The following is a 21,152-nucleotide window of genomic DNA, read 5'->3' on the forward strand; positions in this document are numbered from 1 at the left end:
AGTTAATTTGGAGAATTTACTTCGTAGCTAACAGCTCGGTTATCCACACATCTCCTTCTTTAACATTACACACCGCCCCTTTTCTAATTGCTCCTAATCCCAGAAAAATATTGTGTTATGACCAAATCCAAAAGATAATAGAAGTCTGCATAAAGCTGCTGCAATATTCCAGGCCGCTCGTCCATTAGAACATGGATTTTAACATCAGAGAATTCCAATTCATATGGTAGAGTTATCGGATGCTTGTATTTTCTAGAAATGATTGCCAATGATTCCTTGCCGATTTTCTCCAGTATTCCTGTAGCTATCGCACTGCCGTTCGCGTGTAGACGAGAAGGTAGCTTCGAGTTAACACCATGCCTACCAGTGATGAATTTGGAAAATTTACTTCGTAGCTAAAAGCTCGGTTATCCACACATCTTCTTCTTTAACATTACACACCGCCCCTGCTCTAATTGCTCCTAATCCCAGAAAAATCTTGTGTTATGACCAAATCCTAAGATAATAGAAGTCTGCATAAAGCTGCTGCAATACTCCAGGTCGCTCGTCCATTACAACATGGATTTTAACGGCAGAGAATTCCAATTCGTATGGTAGAGCTACCGGATGCTTGTATTTTCTAGAAATGATTGCCAATGATTCCTTGCCGATTTTCTCCAGTATTCCTGTAGCTGTCGCACTGCCGTTCACGTGTAGACGAGAAGGTAGCTTCGAGTTAACACCATGCCTACCAGTGATGAATTTGGAAAATTTACTTCGTAGCTAAAAGCTCGGTTATCCACACATCTTCTTCTTTAACATTACACACCGCCCCTGCTCTAATTGCTCCTAATCCCAGAAAAATCTTGTGTTATGACCAAATCCTAAGATAATAGAAGTCTGCATAAAGCTGCTGCAATACTCCAGGTCGCTCGTCCATTACAACATGGATTTTAACGGCAGAGAATTCCAATTCATATGGTAGAGCTACCGGATGCTTGTATTTTCTAGAAATGATTGCCAATGATTCCTTGCCGATTTTCTCCAGTATTCCTCTAGCTGTCTCACTGTCGTTCGCGTGTAGACGAAAGGGTAGCTTCGAGTTAACACCATGCCTACCAGTGATGAATTTGGACAATTTACTTCGTAGCTAACAGCTCGGTTATCCACACATCTCCTTCTTTAACATTACACACCGCCCCTTCTCTAATTGCTCCTAACCCCGGGAAAAATCTTGTCTTATGACAAAATCCAAAAGATAATAGAAGTCTGCATAAAGCTGCTGCAATATTCCAGGCTGCTCGGCCATTAGAACATGGATTTTAACGTCAGATAATTCCAATTTATATGGTAGAGCTACCGGATGCTTGTATTTTCTAGAAATGATTGCCAATGATTGCTTGTCAACTTTCTCCAGCATTGCTGTTGGTGTCGCACTGTCGTTCGCGTGTAGACGAAAAGGTAGCTTCGAGTTAACACCAATGGCTACCAGTGATGAATTGGGAGAATTTACTTCGTAGCTAACAGCTCGGTTATCCACACATCTCCTTCTTTAACATTACACACCGCCCCTTCTCTAATTGCTCCTAATACCAGAAAAAACTTGTGTTATGACGAAATCCAAAAGATAATAGAAGTCTGCATAAAGCTGCTGCAATATTCCAGGCCGCTCGTCCATTAGAACATGGATTTTAACATCAGAGAATTCCAATTCATATGGTAGATCTACCGGATGCTTTTATTTTCTAGAAGTGATTTCCTATGATTCCTTGCCGATTTTCTCCAGTATTCCTCTTGCTGTCGCACTGTCGTCCGCGTGCAGAAGAAAAGGTAGCTTCGAGTTAACACCATGCATACCAGTGATGAATTTGGAGAATTTACTTCGTAGGTAACAGCTCGGTTATCCACACATCTCCTTCTTTAACATTACACACCGCCCCTTCTCTAATTGCTCCTAATACCAGAAAAATCTTGTGTTATGACGAAATCCAAAAGATAATAGAAGTCTGCATAAAGCTGCTGCAATATTTCAGGTCGCTCAGCCATTAGAACATGGATTTTAACGTCAGATAATTCCAATTTATATGGTAGAGCTACCGGATGCTTGAATTTTCTAGAAATGATTTCCTATGATTCCTTGCCGATTTTCTCCAGTACTCCTCTTGCTGTCGCACTGTCGTTCGCGGGTAGACGAAATGCAGCTTCGAGTTAACACCATGTCTACCAGTGATGAATTTGGAGAATTTACTTCGTAGCTAACAGCTCGGTTATCCACACATCTCCTTCTTTAACATTACACACTGCCCCTTCTCTAATTGCTCCTAATACCAGAAAAATCTTGTGTTATGACGAAATCCAAAAGATAATAGAAGTCTGCATAAAGCTGCTGCAATATTCCAGGCCGCTCGTCCATTACAACATGGATTTTAACATCAGAGAATTCCAACTCATATGGTAGATCTACCGGATGCTTTTATTTTCTAGAAGTGATTTCCTATGATTCCTTGCCGATTTTCTCCAGTATTCCTCTTGCTGTCGCACTGTCGTCCGCGTGCAGAAGAAAAGGTAGCTTCGAGTTAACACCATGCCTACCAGTGATGAATTTGGAGAATTTACTTCGTAGCTAACAGCTCGGTTATCCACACATCTCCTTCTTTAACATTACACACCGCCCCTTCTCTAATTGCTCCTAATCCCAGAGAAATCTTGTGTTATGGCCAAATCCAAAAGATAATAGAAGTCTGCATAAAGCTGCTGCATTATTCCAGGCCGCTCGTCCATTAGAACATGGATTTTAACATCAGAGAATTCCAATTCATATGGTAGAGCTACCTGATGCTTTAATTTTCTATAAATGATTTCCTATGATTCCTTGCCGATTTTCTCCAGTATTCCTCTTGTTGTCGCACTGTCGTTCGCGTGCAGAAGAAAAGGTAGCTTCGAGTTAACACCATGCCTACCAGTGATGAATTTGGAGAATTTACTTCGTAGCTAACAGCTCGGTTATCTACACATCTCCTTCGTTAACATTACACCCCACCCCCTCTGTAATTGCTCCTAATCCCAGAAAAATCTTGTGTTATGACCAAATACAAAAGATAATAGAAATCTGCATAAAGCTGCTGCAATATTCCAGACCGCTCGGCCATTAGAACATGGATTTTAACGTCAGAGAATTCCAGTTTGTATGGTAGAGCTACCGTATGCTTGTATTTTCTAGAAATGATTGCCAATGATTCCTTGTCGATTTGCTCCAGTATTCCTCTTGCTGTTGCACTGTCGTTCGCGTGTAGACGAAAAGTTAGCTTCGAGTTAACACCATGCCTACCACTGATGAATTTGGAGAATTTACTTCGTAGCTAACAGCTCGGTTATCCACACATCTCCTTCTTTAACATTACACAACACCCCTTCTCTAATCGCTCATAATCGCAGAAAAGTCTTGTGTTATCTCCAAATCCAAAAGATAATAGAAGTCTGCATAAAGCTACTACAATATTTCAGGCCGCTCGTCCATTAAAACATGGATTTTAACATCAGAGAATTCCAATTCATATAGTAGAGTTACCGGATGCTTGTATTTTCTAGAAATTATTGCCAATGATTCCTTGCCGATTTTCTCCAGTATTCCTGTAGCTGTCGCACTGCCGTTCGCGTGTAGACGAGAAGGTAGCTTCGAGTTAACACCATGCCTACCAGTGATGAATTTGGAAAATTTACTTCGTAGCTAACAGCTCGGTTATCCACACATCTCCTTCTTTAACATTACTCACCGCCCCTTCTCTAATTGCTCCTAATACCAGAAAAATCTTTTGTTATGACGAAATCCAAAAGATAATAGAAGTCTGCATAAAGCTACTACAATATTTCAGGCCGCTCGTCCATTAAAACATGGATTTTAACAACAGAGAATTCCAATTCATATAGTAGAGTTACCGGATGCTTGTATTTTCTAGAAATTATTGCCAATGATTCCTTGCCGATTTTCTCCAGTATTCCTCTTGGTGTCGCACTGTCGTTCGTGTGTAGACGAAAAGGTAGCTTCGAGTTAACACCATGCCTACCAGTGATGAATTTGGAGAATTTACTTCGTAGCTAACAGCTCGGTTATCCACACTTCTCCTCCTTTGTCATTACACACTGCCCCTTCTCTAATTGCTCTTAATCACAGAAAGATATTGTGTTATGACCAAATCCAAAAGATAACAGAAGTCTGCATAAAGCTACTACAATAATTCAGGCCGCTCGTCCATTAGAACATGGATTTTAACATCAGAGAATTCCAGTTAATATGGTAGAGCTACCGGATGCTTGTATTTTCTAGAAATGATTTCCTATGATTCCTTGGCGATTTTCTCCTATATTCCTCTTGCTGTCGCACTGTCGTTCGCGTGTAGACGAAAAGGTAGATTCAAGTTAACACCATGCCTACCAGTGATGAATTTGGAAAATTTACTTCGTAGCTAAAAGCTCGGTTATCCACACATCTTCTTCTTTAACATTACACACCGCCCCTGCTCTAAATGCTCCTAATCCCAGAAAAATCTTGTGTTATGACCAAATCCTAAGATAATAGAAGTCTGCATAAAGCTGCTGCAATACTCCAGGTCGCTCGTCCATTACAACATGGATTTTAACGGCAGAGAATTCCAATTCATATGGTAGAGCTACCGGATGCTCGTATTTTCTAGAAATGATTGCCAATGATTCCTTGCCGATTGTCTCGAGTATTCCTCTTGCTGTCGCACTGTCGTTCGCGTGTCGACGAAAAGGTAGCTTCGAGTTAATTTGGAGAATTTACTTCGTAGCTAACAGCTCGGTTATCCACACATCTCCATCTTTAACATTACACACCGCCCCTTTTCTAATTGCTCCTAATCCCAGAAAAATCTTGTGTTATGACGAAATCCAAAAGATAATAGAAGTCTGCATAAAGATGCTGCAATATTCCAGGTGGCTCGTCCATTAGAACATGGATTTTAACATCAGAGAATTCCAATTCATATGGTAGAGCTACCGGATGCTTGTATTTTCTAGAAATGATTTCCTATGATTCCTTGCCGATTTTCTCCAGTATTCCTCTTGCTGTCGCACTGTCGTTCGCGTGCAGACGAAAAGGTAGTTTCGAGTTAATACCATGCCTACCAGTGATATATTTCGAGAATTTACATCGTAGCTAACAGCTCGGTTATCCACACATCTCCTTTTTTAACATTACACTCTGCCTCTTCTCTAATTGCTCCTAATAACAGAAAAATCTTGTGTTATGACCGAATCCAAAAGATAATAGAAGTCTGCATAAAGCTGCTGCAATATTCCAGGCCGCTCGTCCATTAGAACATGGATTTTAACATCAGAGAATTCCAATTCATATAGTAGAGCTACCGGATGGTTGCATTTTCTAGAAATGATTGCCAATGATTCCTTGCCGATTTTCTCCAGTATTCCTCTTGGTGTCGCACTGTCGTTCGCGTGTAGACGAAAAGGTAGCTTCGAGTTAACACCATGCCTACCAGTGATGAATTTGGAGAATTTACTTCGTAGCTAACAGCTCGGTTATCCACACTTCTCCTCCTTTGTCATTACACACCGCCCCTTCTCTAATTGCTCTTAATCACAGAAAGATATTGTGTTATGACCAAATCCAAAAGATAACAGAAGTCTGCATAAAGCTACTACAATAATTCAGGCCGCTCGTCCATTAGAACATGGATTTTAACATCAGAGAATTCCAATTCATATGGTAGAGCTACCGAATGCTTGTATTTTCTAGAAATGATTGCCAATGATTCCTTGCCGAATTTCTCCAGTATTCCTCTAGCTGTCGCACTGCCGTTCGCGTGTAGACGAGAAGGTAGCTTCGAGTTAACACCATGCCTACCAGTGATGAATTTGGAAAATTTACTTCGTAGCTAAAAGCTCGGTTATCCACACATCTTCTTCTTTAACATTACACACCGCCCCTGCTCTAATTGCTCCTAATCCCAGAAAAATCTTGTGTTATGACCAAATCCTAAGATAATAGAAGTCTGCATAAAGCTGCTGCAATACTCCAGGTCGCTCGTCCATTACAACATGGATTTTAACGGCAGAGAATTCCAATTCATATGGTAGAGCTACCGGATGCTTGTATTTTCTAGAAATGATTCCTTGCCGATTGTCTCGAGTATTCCTCTTGCTGTCGCACTGTCGTTCGCGTGTCGACGAAAAGGTAGCTTCGAGTTAATTTGGAGAATTTACTTCGTAGCTAACAGCTCGGTTATCCACACATCTCCTTCTTTAACATTACACACCGCCCCTTTTCTAATTGCTCCTAATCCCAGAAAAATCTTGTGTTATGACCAAATCCAAAAGATAATAGAAGTCTGCATAAAGCTGCTGCAATATTCCAGGCCGCTCGTCCATTAGAACATGGATTTTAACATCAGAGAATTCCAATTCATATGGTAGAGTTACCGGATGCTTGTATTTTCTAGAAATGATTGCCAATGATTCCTTGCCGATTTTCTCCAGTATTCCTGTAGCTGTCGCACTGCCGTTCGCGTGCAGACGAGAAGGTAGCTTCGAGTTAACACCATGCCTACCAGTGATTAATTTTGAAAATTTACTTTGTACCTAAAAGATCGGTTATCCACACATCTTCTTCTTTAACATTACACACCGCCCCTGCTCTAATTGCTCCTAATCCCAGAAAAATCTTGTGTTATGACCAAATCCTAAGATAATAGAAGTCTGCATAAAGCTGCTGCAATACTCCAGGTCGCTCGTCCATTACAACATGGATTTTAACGGCAGAGAATTCCAATTCATATGGTAGAGCTACCGGATGCTTGTATTTTCTAGAAATGATTGCCAATGATTCCTTGCCGATTTTCTCCAGTATTCCTCTAGCTGTCTCACTGTCGTTCGCGTGTAGACGAAAGGGTAGCTTCGAGTTAACACCATGCCTACCAGTGATGAATTTGGAGAATTTACTTCGTAGCTAACAGCTCGGTTATCCACACATCTCCTTCTTTAACATTAGACACCGCCCCTTTTCTAATTGCTCCTAATCCCAGAAAAATCTTGTGTTATGACCAAATCCAAAAGATAATAGAAGTCTGCATAAAGCTGCTGCAATATTCCAGGCCGCTCGTCCATTAGAACATGGATTTTAACATCAGAGAATTCCTATTCATATGGTAGAGTTACCGGATGCTTGTATTTTCTAGAAATGATTGCCAATGATTCCTTGCCGATTTTCTCCAGTATTCCTGTAGCTGTCGCACTGCCGTTCGCGTGTAGACGAGAAGGTAGCTTCGAGTTAACACCATGCCTACCAGTGATGAATTTGGAAAATTTACTTCGTAGCTAAAAGCTCGGTTATCCACACATCTTCTTCCTTAACATTACACGCCGCCCCTGCTCTAATTGCTCCTAATCCCAGAAAAATCTTGTGTTATGACCAAATCCTAAGATAATAGAAGTCTGCATAAAGCTGCTGCAATACTCCAGGTCGCTCGTCCATTACAACATGGATTTTAACGGCAGAGAATTCCAATTCATATGGTAGAGCTACCGGATGCTTGTATTTTCTAGAAATGATTGCCAATGATTCCTTGCCGATTTTCTCCAGTATTCCTCTAGCTGTCTCACTGTCGTTCGCGTGTAGACGAAAGGGTAGCTTCGAGTTAACACCATGCCTACCAGTGATGAATTTGGAGAATTTACTTCGTAGCTAACAGCTCGGTTATCCACACATCTCCTTCTTTAACATTACACACCGCCCCTTCTCTAATTGCTCCTAACCCCGGGAAAAATCTTGTCTTATGACAAAATCCAAAAGATAATAGAAGTCTGCATAAAGCTGCTGCAATATTCCAGGCTGCTCGGCCATTAGAACATGGATTTTAACGTCAGATAATTCCAATTTATATGGTAGAGCTACCGGATGCTTGTATTTTCTAGAAATGATTGCCAATGATTGCTTGTCAACTTTCTCCAGCATTGCTGTTGGTGTCGCACTGTCGTTCGCGTGTAGACGAAAAGGTAGCTTCGAGTTAACACCAATGGCTACCAGTGATGAATTGGCAGAATTTACTTCGTAGCTAACAGCTCGGTTATCCACACATCTCCTTCTTTAACATTACACACCGCCCCTTCTCTAATTGCTCCTAATACCAGAAAAAACTTGTGTTATGACGAAATCCAAAAGATAATAGAAGTCTGCATAAAGCTGCTGCAATATTCCAGGCCGCTCGTCCATTAGAACATGGATTTTAACATCAGAGAATTCCAATTCATATGGTAGAGCTACCGAATGCTTGTATTTTCTAGAAATGATTGCCAATGATTCCTTGCCGATTTTCTCCAGTATTCCTCTAGCTGTCGCACTGCCGTTCGCGTGTAGACGAGAAGGTAGCTTCGAGTTAACACCATGCCTACCAGTGATGAATTTGGAAAATTTACTTCGTAGCTAAAAGCTCGGTTATCCACACATCTTCTTCTTTAACATTACACACCGCCCCTGCTCTAATTGCTCCTAATCCCAGAAAAATCTTGTGTTATGACCAAATCCTAAGATAATAGAAGTCTGCATAAAGCTGCTGCAATACTCCAGGTCGCTCGTCCATTACAACATGGATTTTAACGGCAGAGAATTCCAATTCATATGGTAGAGCTACCGGATGCTTGTATTTTCTAGAAATGATTGCCAATGATTCCTTGCCGATTGTCTCGAGTATTCCTCTTGCTGTCGCACTGTCGTTCGCGTGTCGACGAAAAGGTAGCTTCGAGTTAATTTGGAGAATTTACTTCGTAGCTAACAGCTCGGTTATCCACACATCTCCTTCTTTAACATTACACACCGCCCCTTCTCTAATTGCTCCTAATACCAGAAAAATCTTGTGTTATGACGAAATCCAAAAGATAATAGAAGTCTGCATAAAGCTGCTGCAATATTTCAGGTCGCTCAGCCATTAGAACATGGATTTTATCGGCAGAGAATTCCAATTTATATGGTAGAGCTACCGGATGCTTGAATTTTCTAGAAATGATTTCCTATGATTCCTTGCCGATTTTCTCCAGTACTCCTCTTGCAGTCGCACTGTCGTTCGCGGGTAGACGAAATGCAGCTTCGAGTTAACACCATGTCTACCAGTGATGAATTTGGAGAATTTACTTCGTAGCTAACAGCTCGGTTATCCACACATCTCCTTCTTTAACATTACACACTGCCCCTTCTCTAATTGCTCCTAATACCAGAAAAATCTTGTGTTATGACGAAATCCAAAAGATAATAGAAGTCTGCATAAAGCTGCTTCAATATTCCAGGCCGCTCGTCCATTACAACATGGATTTTAACATCAGAGAATTCCAACTCATATGGTAGATCTACCGGATGCTTTTATTTTCTGGAAGTGATTTCCTATGATTCCTTGCCGATTTTCTCCAGTATTCCTCTTGCTGTCGCACTGTCGTCCGCGTGCAGAAGAAAAGGTAGCTTCGAGTTAACACCATGCCTACCAGTGATGAATTTGGAGAATTTACTTCGTAGCTAACAGCTCGGTTATCTACACATCTCCTTCGTTAACATTACACCCCACCCCCTCTCTAATTGCTCCTAATCCCAGAAAAATCTTGTGTTATGACCAAATACAAAAGATAATAGAAATCTGCATAAAGCTGCTGCAATATTCCAGACCGCTCGGCCATTAGAACATGGATTTTAACGTCAGAGAATTCCAGTTTGTATGGTAGAGCTACCGTATGCTTGTATTTTCTAGAAATGATTGCCAATGATTCCTTGGCGATTTGCTCCAGTATTCCTCTTGCAGTTGCACTGTCGTTCGCGTGTAGACGAAAAGGTAGCTTCGAGTTAACACCATGCCTACCACTGATGAATTTGGAGAATTTACTTCGTAGCTAACAGCTCGGTTATCCACACATCTCCTTCTTTAACATTACACAACACCCCTTCTCTAATTGCTCATAATCGCAGAAAAGTCTTGTGTTATGAACAAATACAAAAGATAATAGAAGTCTTGATAAAGCTGCTGCAATATTCAAGGCCTCTCGTCCTTTAGAACATGGATTTTAACATCAGAGAATTCCAATTCATATGGTAGAGCTACCGGATGCTTTTATTTTCTAGAAATGATTTCCTATGATTCCTTGCCGATTTTCTCCAGTATTCGTCTTGCTGTCGCACTGTCGTCCGCGTGCAGAAGAAAAGGTAGCTTCGAGTTAACACCATGCCTACCAGTGATGAATTTGGAGAATTTACTTCGTAGCTAACAGCTCGGTTATCCACACATCTCCTTCTTTAACATTACACACCGCCCCTTCTCTAATTGCTGCTAATCCCAGAAAAATCTTGTGTTATGGCCAAATCCAAAAGATAATAGAAGTCTGCATAAAGCTGCTGCAATATTCCAGGCCGCTCGTCCATTACAACATGGATTTTAACGTCAGAGAATTCCAATTCATATGGTAGAGCTACCGGAAGGTTGCATTTTCTAGAAATGATTGCCAATGATTCCTTGCCGATTTTCTCCAGTATTCCTCTTGGTGTCGCACTGTCGTTCGCGTGTAGACGAAAAGGTAGCTTCGAGTTAACACCATGCCTACCAGTGATGAATCTGGAGAATTTACTTCGTAGCTAACAGCTCGGTTATCATCACATCTCCTTCTTTAACATTACACACCGCCTCTTCTCTAATTGCTCCTAATCCCAGAAAAATCTTGTGTTATGACCAAATCCTAAGATAATAGAAGTCTGAATAAAGCTGCTGCAATATTCCAGGCCGCTCGTCCATTAAAACATGGATTTTAACGTCAGAGAATTCGAATTCATATGGTAGGTCTACCGGATGCTTGTATTTTCTAGAAATGATTGCCAATGATTCCTTGCCGATTTTCTCCAGTATTCCTCTTGGTGTCGCACTGTCGTTCGCGTGTAGACGAAAAGGTAGCTTCGAGTTAACACCATGCCTACCATTGATGAATTTGGAGAATTTACTTCGTAGCTAACAGCTGGGTTATCCACACTTCTCCTCCTTTAACATTACACACCGCCCCTTCTCTAATTGCTCTTAATCGCAGAAAGATATTGTGTTATGACCAAATCCAAAAGATAACAGAAGTCTGCATAAAGCTACTACAATAATTCAGGCCGCTCGTCCATTAGAACATGGATTTTAACATCAGAGAATTCCAGTTAATATGGTAGAGCTACCGGATGCTTGTATTTTCTAGAAATGATTTCCTATGATTCCTTGGCGATTTTCTCCTATATTCCTCTTGCTGTCGCACTGTCGTTCGCGTGTAGACGAAAAGGTAGATTCAAGTTAACACCATGCCTACCAGTGATGAATTTGGAAAATTTACTTCGTAGCTAAAAGCTCGGTTATCCACACATCTTCTTCTTTAACATTACACACCGCCCTTGCTCTAATTGCTCCTAATCCCAGAAAAATCTTGTGTTATGACCAAATCCTAAGATAATAGAAGTCTGCATAAAGCTGCTGCAATACTCCAGGTCGCTCGTCCATTACAACATGGATTTTAACGGCAGAGAATTCCAATTCATATGGTAGAGCTACCGGATGCTTGTATTTTCTAGAAATGATTGCCAATGATTCCTTGCCGATTGTCTCGAGTATTCCTCTTGCTGTCGCACTGTCGTTCGCGTGTCGACGAAAAGGTAGCTTCGAGTTAATTTGGAGAATTTACTTCGTAGCTAACAGCTCGGTTATCCACAAATCTCCATCTTTAACATTACACACCGTCCCTTTTCTAATTGCTCCTAATCCCAGAAAAATCTTGTGTTATGACCAAATCCAAAAGATAATAGAAGTCTGCATAAAGATGCTGCAATATTCCAGGCGGCTCGTCCATTAGAACATGGATTTTAACATCAGAGAATTCCAATTCATATGGTAGAGCTACCGGATGCTTGTATTTTCTAGAAATGATTTCCTATGATTCCTTGCCGATTTTCTCCAGTATTCCTCTTGCTGTCGCACTGTCGTTCGCGTGTAGACGAAAAGGTAGCTTCGAGTTAACACCATGCCTACCAGTGATGAATTTGGAAAATTTACTTCGTAGCTAACAGCTCGGTTATCCACACATCTCCTTTTTTAACATTACACTCTGCCTCTTCTCTAATTGCTCCTAATAACAGAAAAATCTTGTGTTATGACCAAATCCAAAAGATAATAGAAGTCTGCATAAAGCTGCTGCAATATTCCAGGCCGCTCGTCCATTAGAACATGGATTTTAACATCAGAGAATTCCAATTCATATAGTAGAGCTACCGGATGGTTGCATTTTCTAGAAATGATTGCCAATGATTCCTTGCCGATTTTCTCCAGTATTCCTCTTGGTGTCGCACTGTCGTTCGCGTGTAGACGAAAAGGTAGCTTCGAGTTAACACCATGCCTACCAGTGATGAATTTGGAGAATTTACTTCGTAGCTAACAGCTCGGTTATCCACACTTCTCCTCCTTTGTCATTACACACCGCCCCTTCTCTAATTGCTCTTAATCACAGAAAGATATTGTGTTATGACCAAATCCAAAAGATAAAAGAAGTCTGCATAAAGCTACTACAATATTTCAGGCCGCTCGTCCATTAGAACATGGATTTTAACATCAGAGAATTCCAATTCATATGGTAGAGCTACCGAATGCTTGTATTTTCTAGAAATGATTGCCAATGATTCCTTGCCGATTTTCTCCAGTATTCCTCTAGCTGTCGCAGTGCCGTTCGCGTGTAGACGAGAAGGTAGCTTCGAGTTAACACCATGCCTACCAGTGATGAATTTGGAAAATTTACTTCGTAGCTAAAAGCTCGGTTATCCACACATCTTCTTCTTTAACATTACACACCGCCCCTGCTCTAATTGCTCCTAATCCCAGAAAAATCTTGTGTTATGACCAAATCCTAAGATAATAGAAGTCTGCATAAAGCTGCTGCAATACTCCAGGTCGTTCGTCCATTACAACATGGATTTTAACGGCAGAGAATTCCAATTCATATGGTAGAGCTACCGGATGCTTGTATTTTCTAGGAATGATTGCCAATGATTCCTTGCCGATTGTCTCGAGTATTCCTCTTGCTGTCGCACTGTCGTTCGCGTGTCGACGAAAAGGTAGCTTCGAGTTAATTTGGAGAATTTACTTCGTAGCTAACAGCTCGGTTATCCACACATCTCCATCTTTAACATTACACACCGCCCCTTTTCTAATTGCTCCTAATCCCAGAAAAATCTTGTGTTATGACGAAATCCAAAAGATAATAGAAGTCTGCATAAAGATGCTGCAATATTCCAGGTGGCTCGTCCATTGGAACATGGATTTTAACATCAGAGAATTCCAATTCATATGGTAGAGCTACCGGATGCTTGTAATTTCTAGAAATGATTGCCAATGATTCCTTGCCGAATTTCTCCAGTATTCCTCTAGCTGTCTCACTGTTGTTCGCGTGTAGACGAAAGGGTAGCTTCGAGTTAACACCATGCCTACCAGTGATGAATTTGGAGAATTTACTTCGTAGCTAACAGCTCGGTTATCCACACCACTCCGTCTTTAACATTACACACTGCCCCTTCTCTAATTGCTCCTAATCCCAGAAAAATCTTGTGTTATGACCAAATCCAAAAGATAATAGAAGTCTGCATAAAGCTGCTGCAATATTCCAGGCCGCTCGTCCAATAGAACATGGATCTTAACATCTGAGAATTCCAATCCATATGGTACAGCTACCGGATTCTTGTATTTTCTAGAAATGATTTCCTATGATTCCTTGCCGATTTTCTCCAGTATTCCTCTTACTGTCGCACTGTCGTTCGCGTGTAGACGAAAAGGTAGCTTCGAGTTAGCACCGTGCCTACCAGTGATGAATTTGGAAAATTTACTTCGTAGCTCACAGCTCTGTTATCCGCACATCTCCTTCTTTAACATTACACACCGCCCCTTCTCTAATTGCTCCTAATCCCAGCAAAATCTTGTCTTATTGTGTGGCTGCGGATTGTTGTAAACATTGTTGTTGCTGTACAAATGTTTGAATGTTGAATCAGTTTCTGGCTTTTAGATTGTTGTTAATGCTGTCTTTCGCCGTTCTCAACACTGGCTCTCTATTTCCTTTTTAGCACCCAGAAAGTGATTTAACAAAACGTGAAGCCTGTAATTAGAGTTCCTAGTGCCTACTTCATCTGAGAATACAATTATAGCTGCAGCTTATAGCTCTGAGGAATTAGGAGATTGTCCGGGATTTCTAATCAAAAACGATTTTCCAAAATAGTTGAGTATATTCTCAAAGTAACAGATAAAAAAAACACACAAGTATCCCTAAAACCTAACTATCAGAGCAGTTCAGACTCTAATGCGCTGATGCAACTATAAATGTCCGAATTAAATGTTGAAATGAATGCTCGCCATAATTTGATGAGAATATTTCATCAAACGCCACGCTAAATAATGGTAGAATGTCTGTCCCGCGACGGCACGTGAAAATACGACAATACGCAAGCTGAATCTAGATACTGAAAGTCATCCCAGAATTAACACTTCACCTGAAATGATTTCATGGTTACGCGTATCTCTAGTAACTTAATACGGCACCCAAGGCTGTTCGTAGCAGTGATACCGATGCGACGCGACTACCGACACAGATGGTGTGTTATTCAGCGTCTGGAGAGAACTGGGGCCTTGCTTCCTCGCGCAGCGTTCTTATATATAAAGCCGCGCTGCGGACGGCTAAGGGAACGCCTGATCAAATCGGCTCTCCCGACTAGCCGCTGGGCTAGTAATGTACCACATTAAGATACATTTTAATTCATAGCTTCTCTTGCTGATGGCCGATGAAGCTCTTAATTTAAATGTGCATTCAGCACGCAGGTAAGTGTTGATAATAAAATTTTGACGTGGCTAAGTTAAATATTTTGGGCGAGAGAATTAATTTAATTACACTGCACGCAGTAGATGATCTCTGAACTGGCCCTTTTGAGATCCGCTATCGCTATAATTTTATAGGTATTCAAATGAAACTTTTCACATCTACATAGTTGTAGCGGATCTCCAACCTATTTAAATCTAAACATCGTAGCCTTATTTATTAGCCTACTTAATCTATCTTGCTTCCCTCAGTTTTGAGACAAAAACCAGAAAATCATGAATTTCCACTAAAATCTTAATTTGTGAAATCCAAAGTACTGTTTTTATTAAATCATTATGAAAGATGAATCTAAATATAAATTTTGAAGTCTGTAGCTCTTTTCTGTTGCGCCAATGATTTTTTCAGAAAAACGTCCAAATTTCGAAAATGGCTGAAGTTATCGAACTGATATTTAACACATATTAATTTAGTATTACTTCTGACATGGCAGAAAAGTTTTAGGTTCTTTGCTTGATTTTTAAAGTATTGCGCAACATTTATGACGTCAGAGCTAGTTACAGCAGACTGGCTGGCACACAATGGAAAGACTGATATGAATTTACTACAGCGTGAGTAGGCTGCTTCCCTACATCACCCTCTACTTAAATTTTTTGTTATTGAATGTTAATGAATGAAAAAAAATTTAATTACAAAATGGAAGCAAGAGTACAGCTTAACTTCCTATGATAATTAAAATTGAAATGGAAACATATAGAAATATTAACAGAAACTGTTTACCTACATTAATTATTTAAATTGGGGGCATGTTCACTGCCTCTTAAGCAACATTATTACTCAAAATTCAAGCAAAATCAATGAAACACTTTGGCATACATATTGCCTTAGACAACAAACACATACAATATGAAAATTTTGAAACTCTTAAATCCATTAAATACATTTTTACATACACAAATTCAAAGAAAATAACATGATACATAAACAGATGATTATCTCTTAGCAGTCTTTTCTAAACCTGAAAGAAAATTTCACAACTAAATTTTACACACGTGGTTGTAGCCGCTTTGGCTGGCGTTCTACACTTCCATTCACAAGGGTAGAGGAGGGAAGTTGCTATGGTGTGCGTCCTTCTCGTTCACTCTAAATTACATGGGGAAAGGGGAGGGGTCACTGTGAGTTGTGTCCAAGTCACTCCACGCTTTCACGCAGCTACCAGGCTGCCATTATCTGGTTTGTCCTGTAGAACAAACAAAAAGAGTGCCTCAGACTCTGTTCAATTAATATCTAAGGGTGGGTCACAATGAAATGGGGATATATACATTTTATCCTTCAATATGTTGCTGGAACAAAGTTAACAGAACTTTTTCAATTTTACTCTTACGGTTACTTGACTGTCATAAAATCGGTAAACAAATGGCTCAAAACGCCGTTAGTCACATACTAGAGAAAATTTATGCTCAAGGCATATAATCATAAATCATATTTAATCTGAATTTATTATTTCTGGCCGGAACACTGAATCAATGCTCGGTACATTCCTGATACATTTGTATTTTATTCATTTAGCTGACTCATCTTAGATTACCTTATTCTTAGAGATAGTATGAGTATATTTGATTAGTAGTTTTCTCAGCTTCTTTGTACATGTGAGTAACTTTCGGTAATAGTACAGTTCTGAGTGTTCAAAACACACTACGTTTAGTTGACTACAAAATCCACTTATTGGTCCTCTGCTGCTGTGTCAGTTCCACATCTGCAATTAGGTACTTATTTACTTTGAAGTGTATTTATGCTGAGCTATCAATAATGTTTCACATCTGCCATTAGGTTACTTATTAACTTTGTTAGTGTATGAACTTAAGTAATACTCACTCTATTAAAATTTAAAGCACAGGATATCACATTTATTTCATATCCGTAGTGTATTGCAGCTGATCAGCTTGCTCACGTGGCAATCCATTTCCACTCGATCGGACGCTGAAACCACAGGTAGTCTCTCTCGACCTACCACTAAAATGCATCAAGTAATTATGGACGAGCGTAACGCTAAATTCCTTAAACCTATAGGACACCATGAGCTGCTCTGTCTCATCTAACATAAGGGTACCTATGGTCGCATTCACGCCTCCAACTCATAACCTCAATACGTGTAGGTGTGTCCTGTCACACACTACACCAAAATAATGGCCAGCTCCAACCTTATAAATACTTCAGGGACGTGTCCTTCACGTCTCAACCACAAACACTGCTCAATTCTATTACACTGCCTTTCCTTGCTACATAAGGTGAGTTCATCCTTACAACTTATCTGCATATTTTTCATAACACTAAGCACTCTCTCTTACAATTTCTTAGTTAGCTCTAATGCATACACTAGGTTTCACTGCCACTTCAGATCCTGCTTGAACATGAATTTGTACATCTTTTTAAACTACTGTTGTGGGACCATTTCCAATAAAACAATACTTTGTACTTACTATATTACCAGGGTACTATACATACTTGTTACTCAAATACATTGTATCTTAATTACGTCATACTTCTCTATTGTTTATCACTATTAGGTTTGTCACATTGGGTATATTTCTTCACTAATCGGTGGATAGAATGGTTACAGAACTCTTGGCTTGATAGCCATGACGGAAACTTTTCATGTGTTGGAAAGAAGAGGTCAAAACTTTTGTAGATTGGGAAGATGAAGATTGAGTGAGACCTGAAAGGGAAAGAAGGTCTCACACAGCTGGGACTGCACAGCTGCCACACTGTGTAGAGGTTATAGAACAACCTCCTCCCTACAGCATTCATTCATAACCTTTGACCACGCCACGTCGATCTGAAAATACCTTATGATGCCTTTTTAGAACCAGTCTCAGTTCTTCCTTCTGACTGGCGGAAATTTTATCGATTTCTTGCAATTTAGCTTCTATTTTGTCCAAAATAATTGCTTCTTCTTCTTCTTCTTCTTCTTCTGTGTTTAGCTTACTTGTACTTAGATTAACACCTTCGTCCCAATACCTCCTATTTTTCAGAACTCGTATAGGCAGCTCCCAAGTTTCATCATCATTTACTACATGTTTATCACTAAAAGGTACTATAATTACTCCGGTTATTGGCAAGACCCTTTTTAACTGGCTTCTTTCAAAGTCAACAACACTCTGATATTTTGACAAGAAATCTATGCCAATTAAAACCTCATTACTAAGATTGTTTACAATTAAACATAGATGATCAATTAAATTACCATTAATGTTAAAGGGCAGTAAAGCTTCTTGCTTTACCGTTTTTGACACCTTGCCAGTAGCACCAATTACTCTTAGTCCTGATACCCTCATTACTGTAAGCTTGTATTTACCAGGTAATGCATCAAAGAAGGACTGAGATATTGCACTCACCTCACTTCCACTGTCTAAGAGACAACGTACACTGATACCTAACATATTCACTATTATTATAGGGTGGCTTATTCTAGGTTGTACAGGTGGTTCCTCAAATTCATCTAATAGTTCCTTTTGGATTTGTCTCCAACTAAAGTGATCGACATCTGTCTTCATTACACTTAGGTCACAGTGTGTAGGGGTTTCCTGAATTACATTTTCAGCTGCTTTTTCCAGTCGGTCTATTAATTTTAAATCGAAACACCGCACAACTTCATTACATTTAGTTTGCTGAACATAACTCAAATTACTGTAGTCTGAGCGATTCTGCGCCTCCAGACCGGGCATAACACTAGTTACAGCTAAACCACTTTCACCATTATCGTCGGTTTCCTTCTCAAGTGACAACTGGTCACAGCTACTGGGTTCATCGACCCTCAACAGCCTACCCTCTACAATCTCACTTATCTCCTGTCCTAAATCTATTAGTACATTATCAACATCCTGCACAGGCACTTTATATAAGAGCACCTCATCTTCATCGTAAATATAAGCATGAATTTCTTCTGCTTCTTCACATGTCAATTCAGTATTTTGTAGCTCCTCCCTATCAGTACACTGCTGCGCCTTCTCTTTCTCTTCCCACTTAGAAAGCGTCTCTAACACGCTATCTATCAAATACTGTGAGTGATCTAATATTTCTGTTGTATCCTTAGGTGCTACCGACTCTTCATCCACATGTTCAGTTTGAGTATTCTGATCTGTCTTACCAATTCCCTTAACTACTGGCTTAGGAAAAGTAACCGCCTGGTGAGCGCCAGTGTCCTCATAGACGGGAACTAGTTTTCCTGCCTCGGCCTATTACTGTTTCCTTTATTTTCATTATAGTTAACTGGCACAGCATTACTTTCCGTACCGTTGTTTACATGCATAATTCTGTTTGGAACAAAATTATTATCCCTTGGACGCCATTGTTGGTTCTGATAATTATTTCCCCAATTCCTACCTCTCTTAGGATGGCGAACACCTACTGTTCTGATGTTTACAATGGCATTTGGCTCGTTCCTAAAATTACTATTATTGTTATTGGCATTTCTGTTATTATGTGCTTGCTCCTCATTGGCAGCGACACGTTCTACACGTTCCAGATACTCAATGAAACGATCCCGATTGTCTCTAGGGGCAGATATAATTCTAGTCTGCCAATACCATGGCAGTTTGGCTTCAAGACCTAGTATAATCATTTCCGGTCTTAGCTTTTCCGCCAAATGTGATAAACGTGAGATCCATGACCTAGCAAACTCTTTAATTGATTCCTTGCCTGCATTGAAGCGTTTTCCACTCCAAAATTCTCTCAACACTTCATTTTGCTTATTGCTAGACCAATACTCATTAATGAAAGCTGTTTTAAACTCCGCTAATGTTTTACACTTCAACATAACATCAGCTGACCAACGCATGGCGTCACCTGCTAAATGGCTTTTAATAAATGAGATTTTCTCTCGTTCGGACCAAGTTGGTGGAATCACATCTTCAAAATCGTTCCAGAAATCTAGCGGGTGGATATTTTTATCTGGATAAAACCGCAAGAACTGCCGACACCCGATAAAAGCGGCGTTTGCAGCTACAGCTTGTTGTATACTACCATTACCAGAAATTACTGAAGCTACTTTACTCTCAATGTTAGCAATGTTAGTACTTATATTTTCTACTTCCATTTCAACATTATCTACTCTTTGTACAATATGAGTAGTATCAGTATTGATTGCATCTATGTCTGCTTGACATATGTTTACTTTTATATTAACATCTTTAAATCTATCTTAGCACAGTTCAGATTCCGCCTCGATCTTTTCTGTTAACTTTTGCTCCAGCTTCGCATCTTCCATTTGGAAGTCTTTGCGAAACTCAGCAACTTCGGATTCAACTGTTTTATACATTTCAGAAAACTGTTGAGCAACCTTTTTCTTAATATCCTCATGATTGTAATCAATTTTACAATTCAAACTGTCTAGATCCTCTTTCAACTTATTGCAACCAGCCTTGAAGGTATCGTCCATTACCTCCAATCGTTTATTAAAATTAGTATGACTGGCCACAATCCTGTTATTTACCTCAATTATATCAGATTTTAATTCAGCATTACTGCTTTTGACCTGTTCACTTATTTCAGACTTTAATTCAGCTGTCATTCTAGCATTACTGGCAGCTATTGCTTGTAATATAACATTTAAATCAACAGCCCCAGCATCTTTGGGTTGCTCACTAGCTGGCTTTTTATCACACTCAGGTGACGAAAAACTAGCTCCATCACCAGAATCATCAAAACTAAACGACACTTCTGATTGGTTAGTCATATCTAACTTCTCCTTCTTAAACTCTACCACCTCTGTTGACTGATTCATTTTTAATTCAACAGAGAAACTATCATCCAATAAATTAACAATTTCTGCTTTACTACAGGGGTCTCTATTATTGAATCATTGCCCCTTTTTAAACTATTGTCAGGAGACAATATTTCATATTTCACCTTAACATTACTACTTTCATACATATTTACACTTGAATCGTTGTCTGAATTTACAGTTCCCTCAACAGACATAGGTTCTAATTTAAGATTAAACTCGGTTTCTTTTGGCGGTTCCATTACCGACAGTCTTTTAGTGCAGGTTAGTAAAATTTTTAACAGCTTTTCACTTAACTTAGTTCCTTTTGCACGACGTATGGCGTTGCCGGCGCGGCGTACCAGGATTACTGATGCGACGTGGCACGTTGAACTGCAGACGGCACTCCGACGGCTGTTGTGTGTTTGCGTGGCCCGCAATTGCAGGCGCGATTCCGGCTGCTCCAGCGGACGACTGCGGTGAGGTGAAACTGGCGTCTCTCGATGCCGGCAGCACCGCTAGACTCAGTGCCAGCTCC

General features: G+C 40.0%; 1 protein-coding gene across 1 annotated transcript in view; it reads right to left on the reverse strand.

Annotated features, from left to right (window-relative positions):
* Positions 1 to 20,422, reverse strand: part of LOC126199453 (gastrula zinc finger protein XlCGF8.2DB-like) — a 117,159-nt gene extending 96,737 nt beyond the window's left edge. Inside the window, exon 1 of the mRNA XM_049936374.1 lies at positions 20,345 to 20,422. Coding sequence (XP_049792331.1) covers positions 20,345 to 20,422 — 78 coding nt within the window. The remainder of the gene's footprint in view (positions 1 to 20,344) is intronic.
* Positions 20,423 to 21,152: the final 730 nt, after the last annotated feature.

The sequence above is a fragment of the Schistocerca nitens genome, chromosome 8, assembly GCF_023898315.1.
Source record: "Schistocerca nitens isolate TAMUIC-IGC-003100 chromosome 8, iqSchNite1.1, whole genome shotgun sequence".
Taxonomy (NCBI): Eukaryota; Metazoa; Arthropoda; class Insecta; order Orthoptera; family Acrididae; genus Schistocerca; species Schistocerca nitens.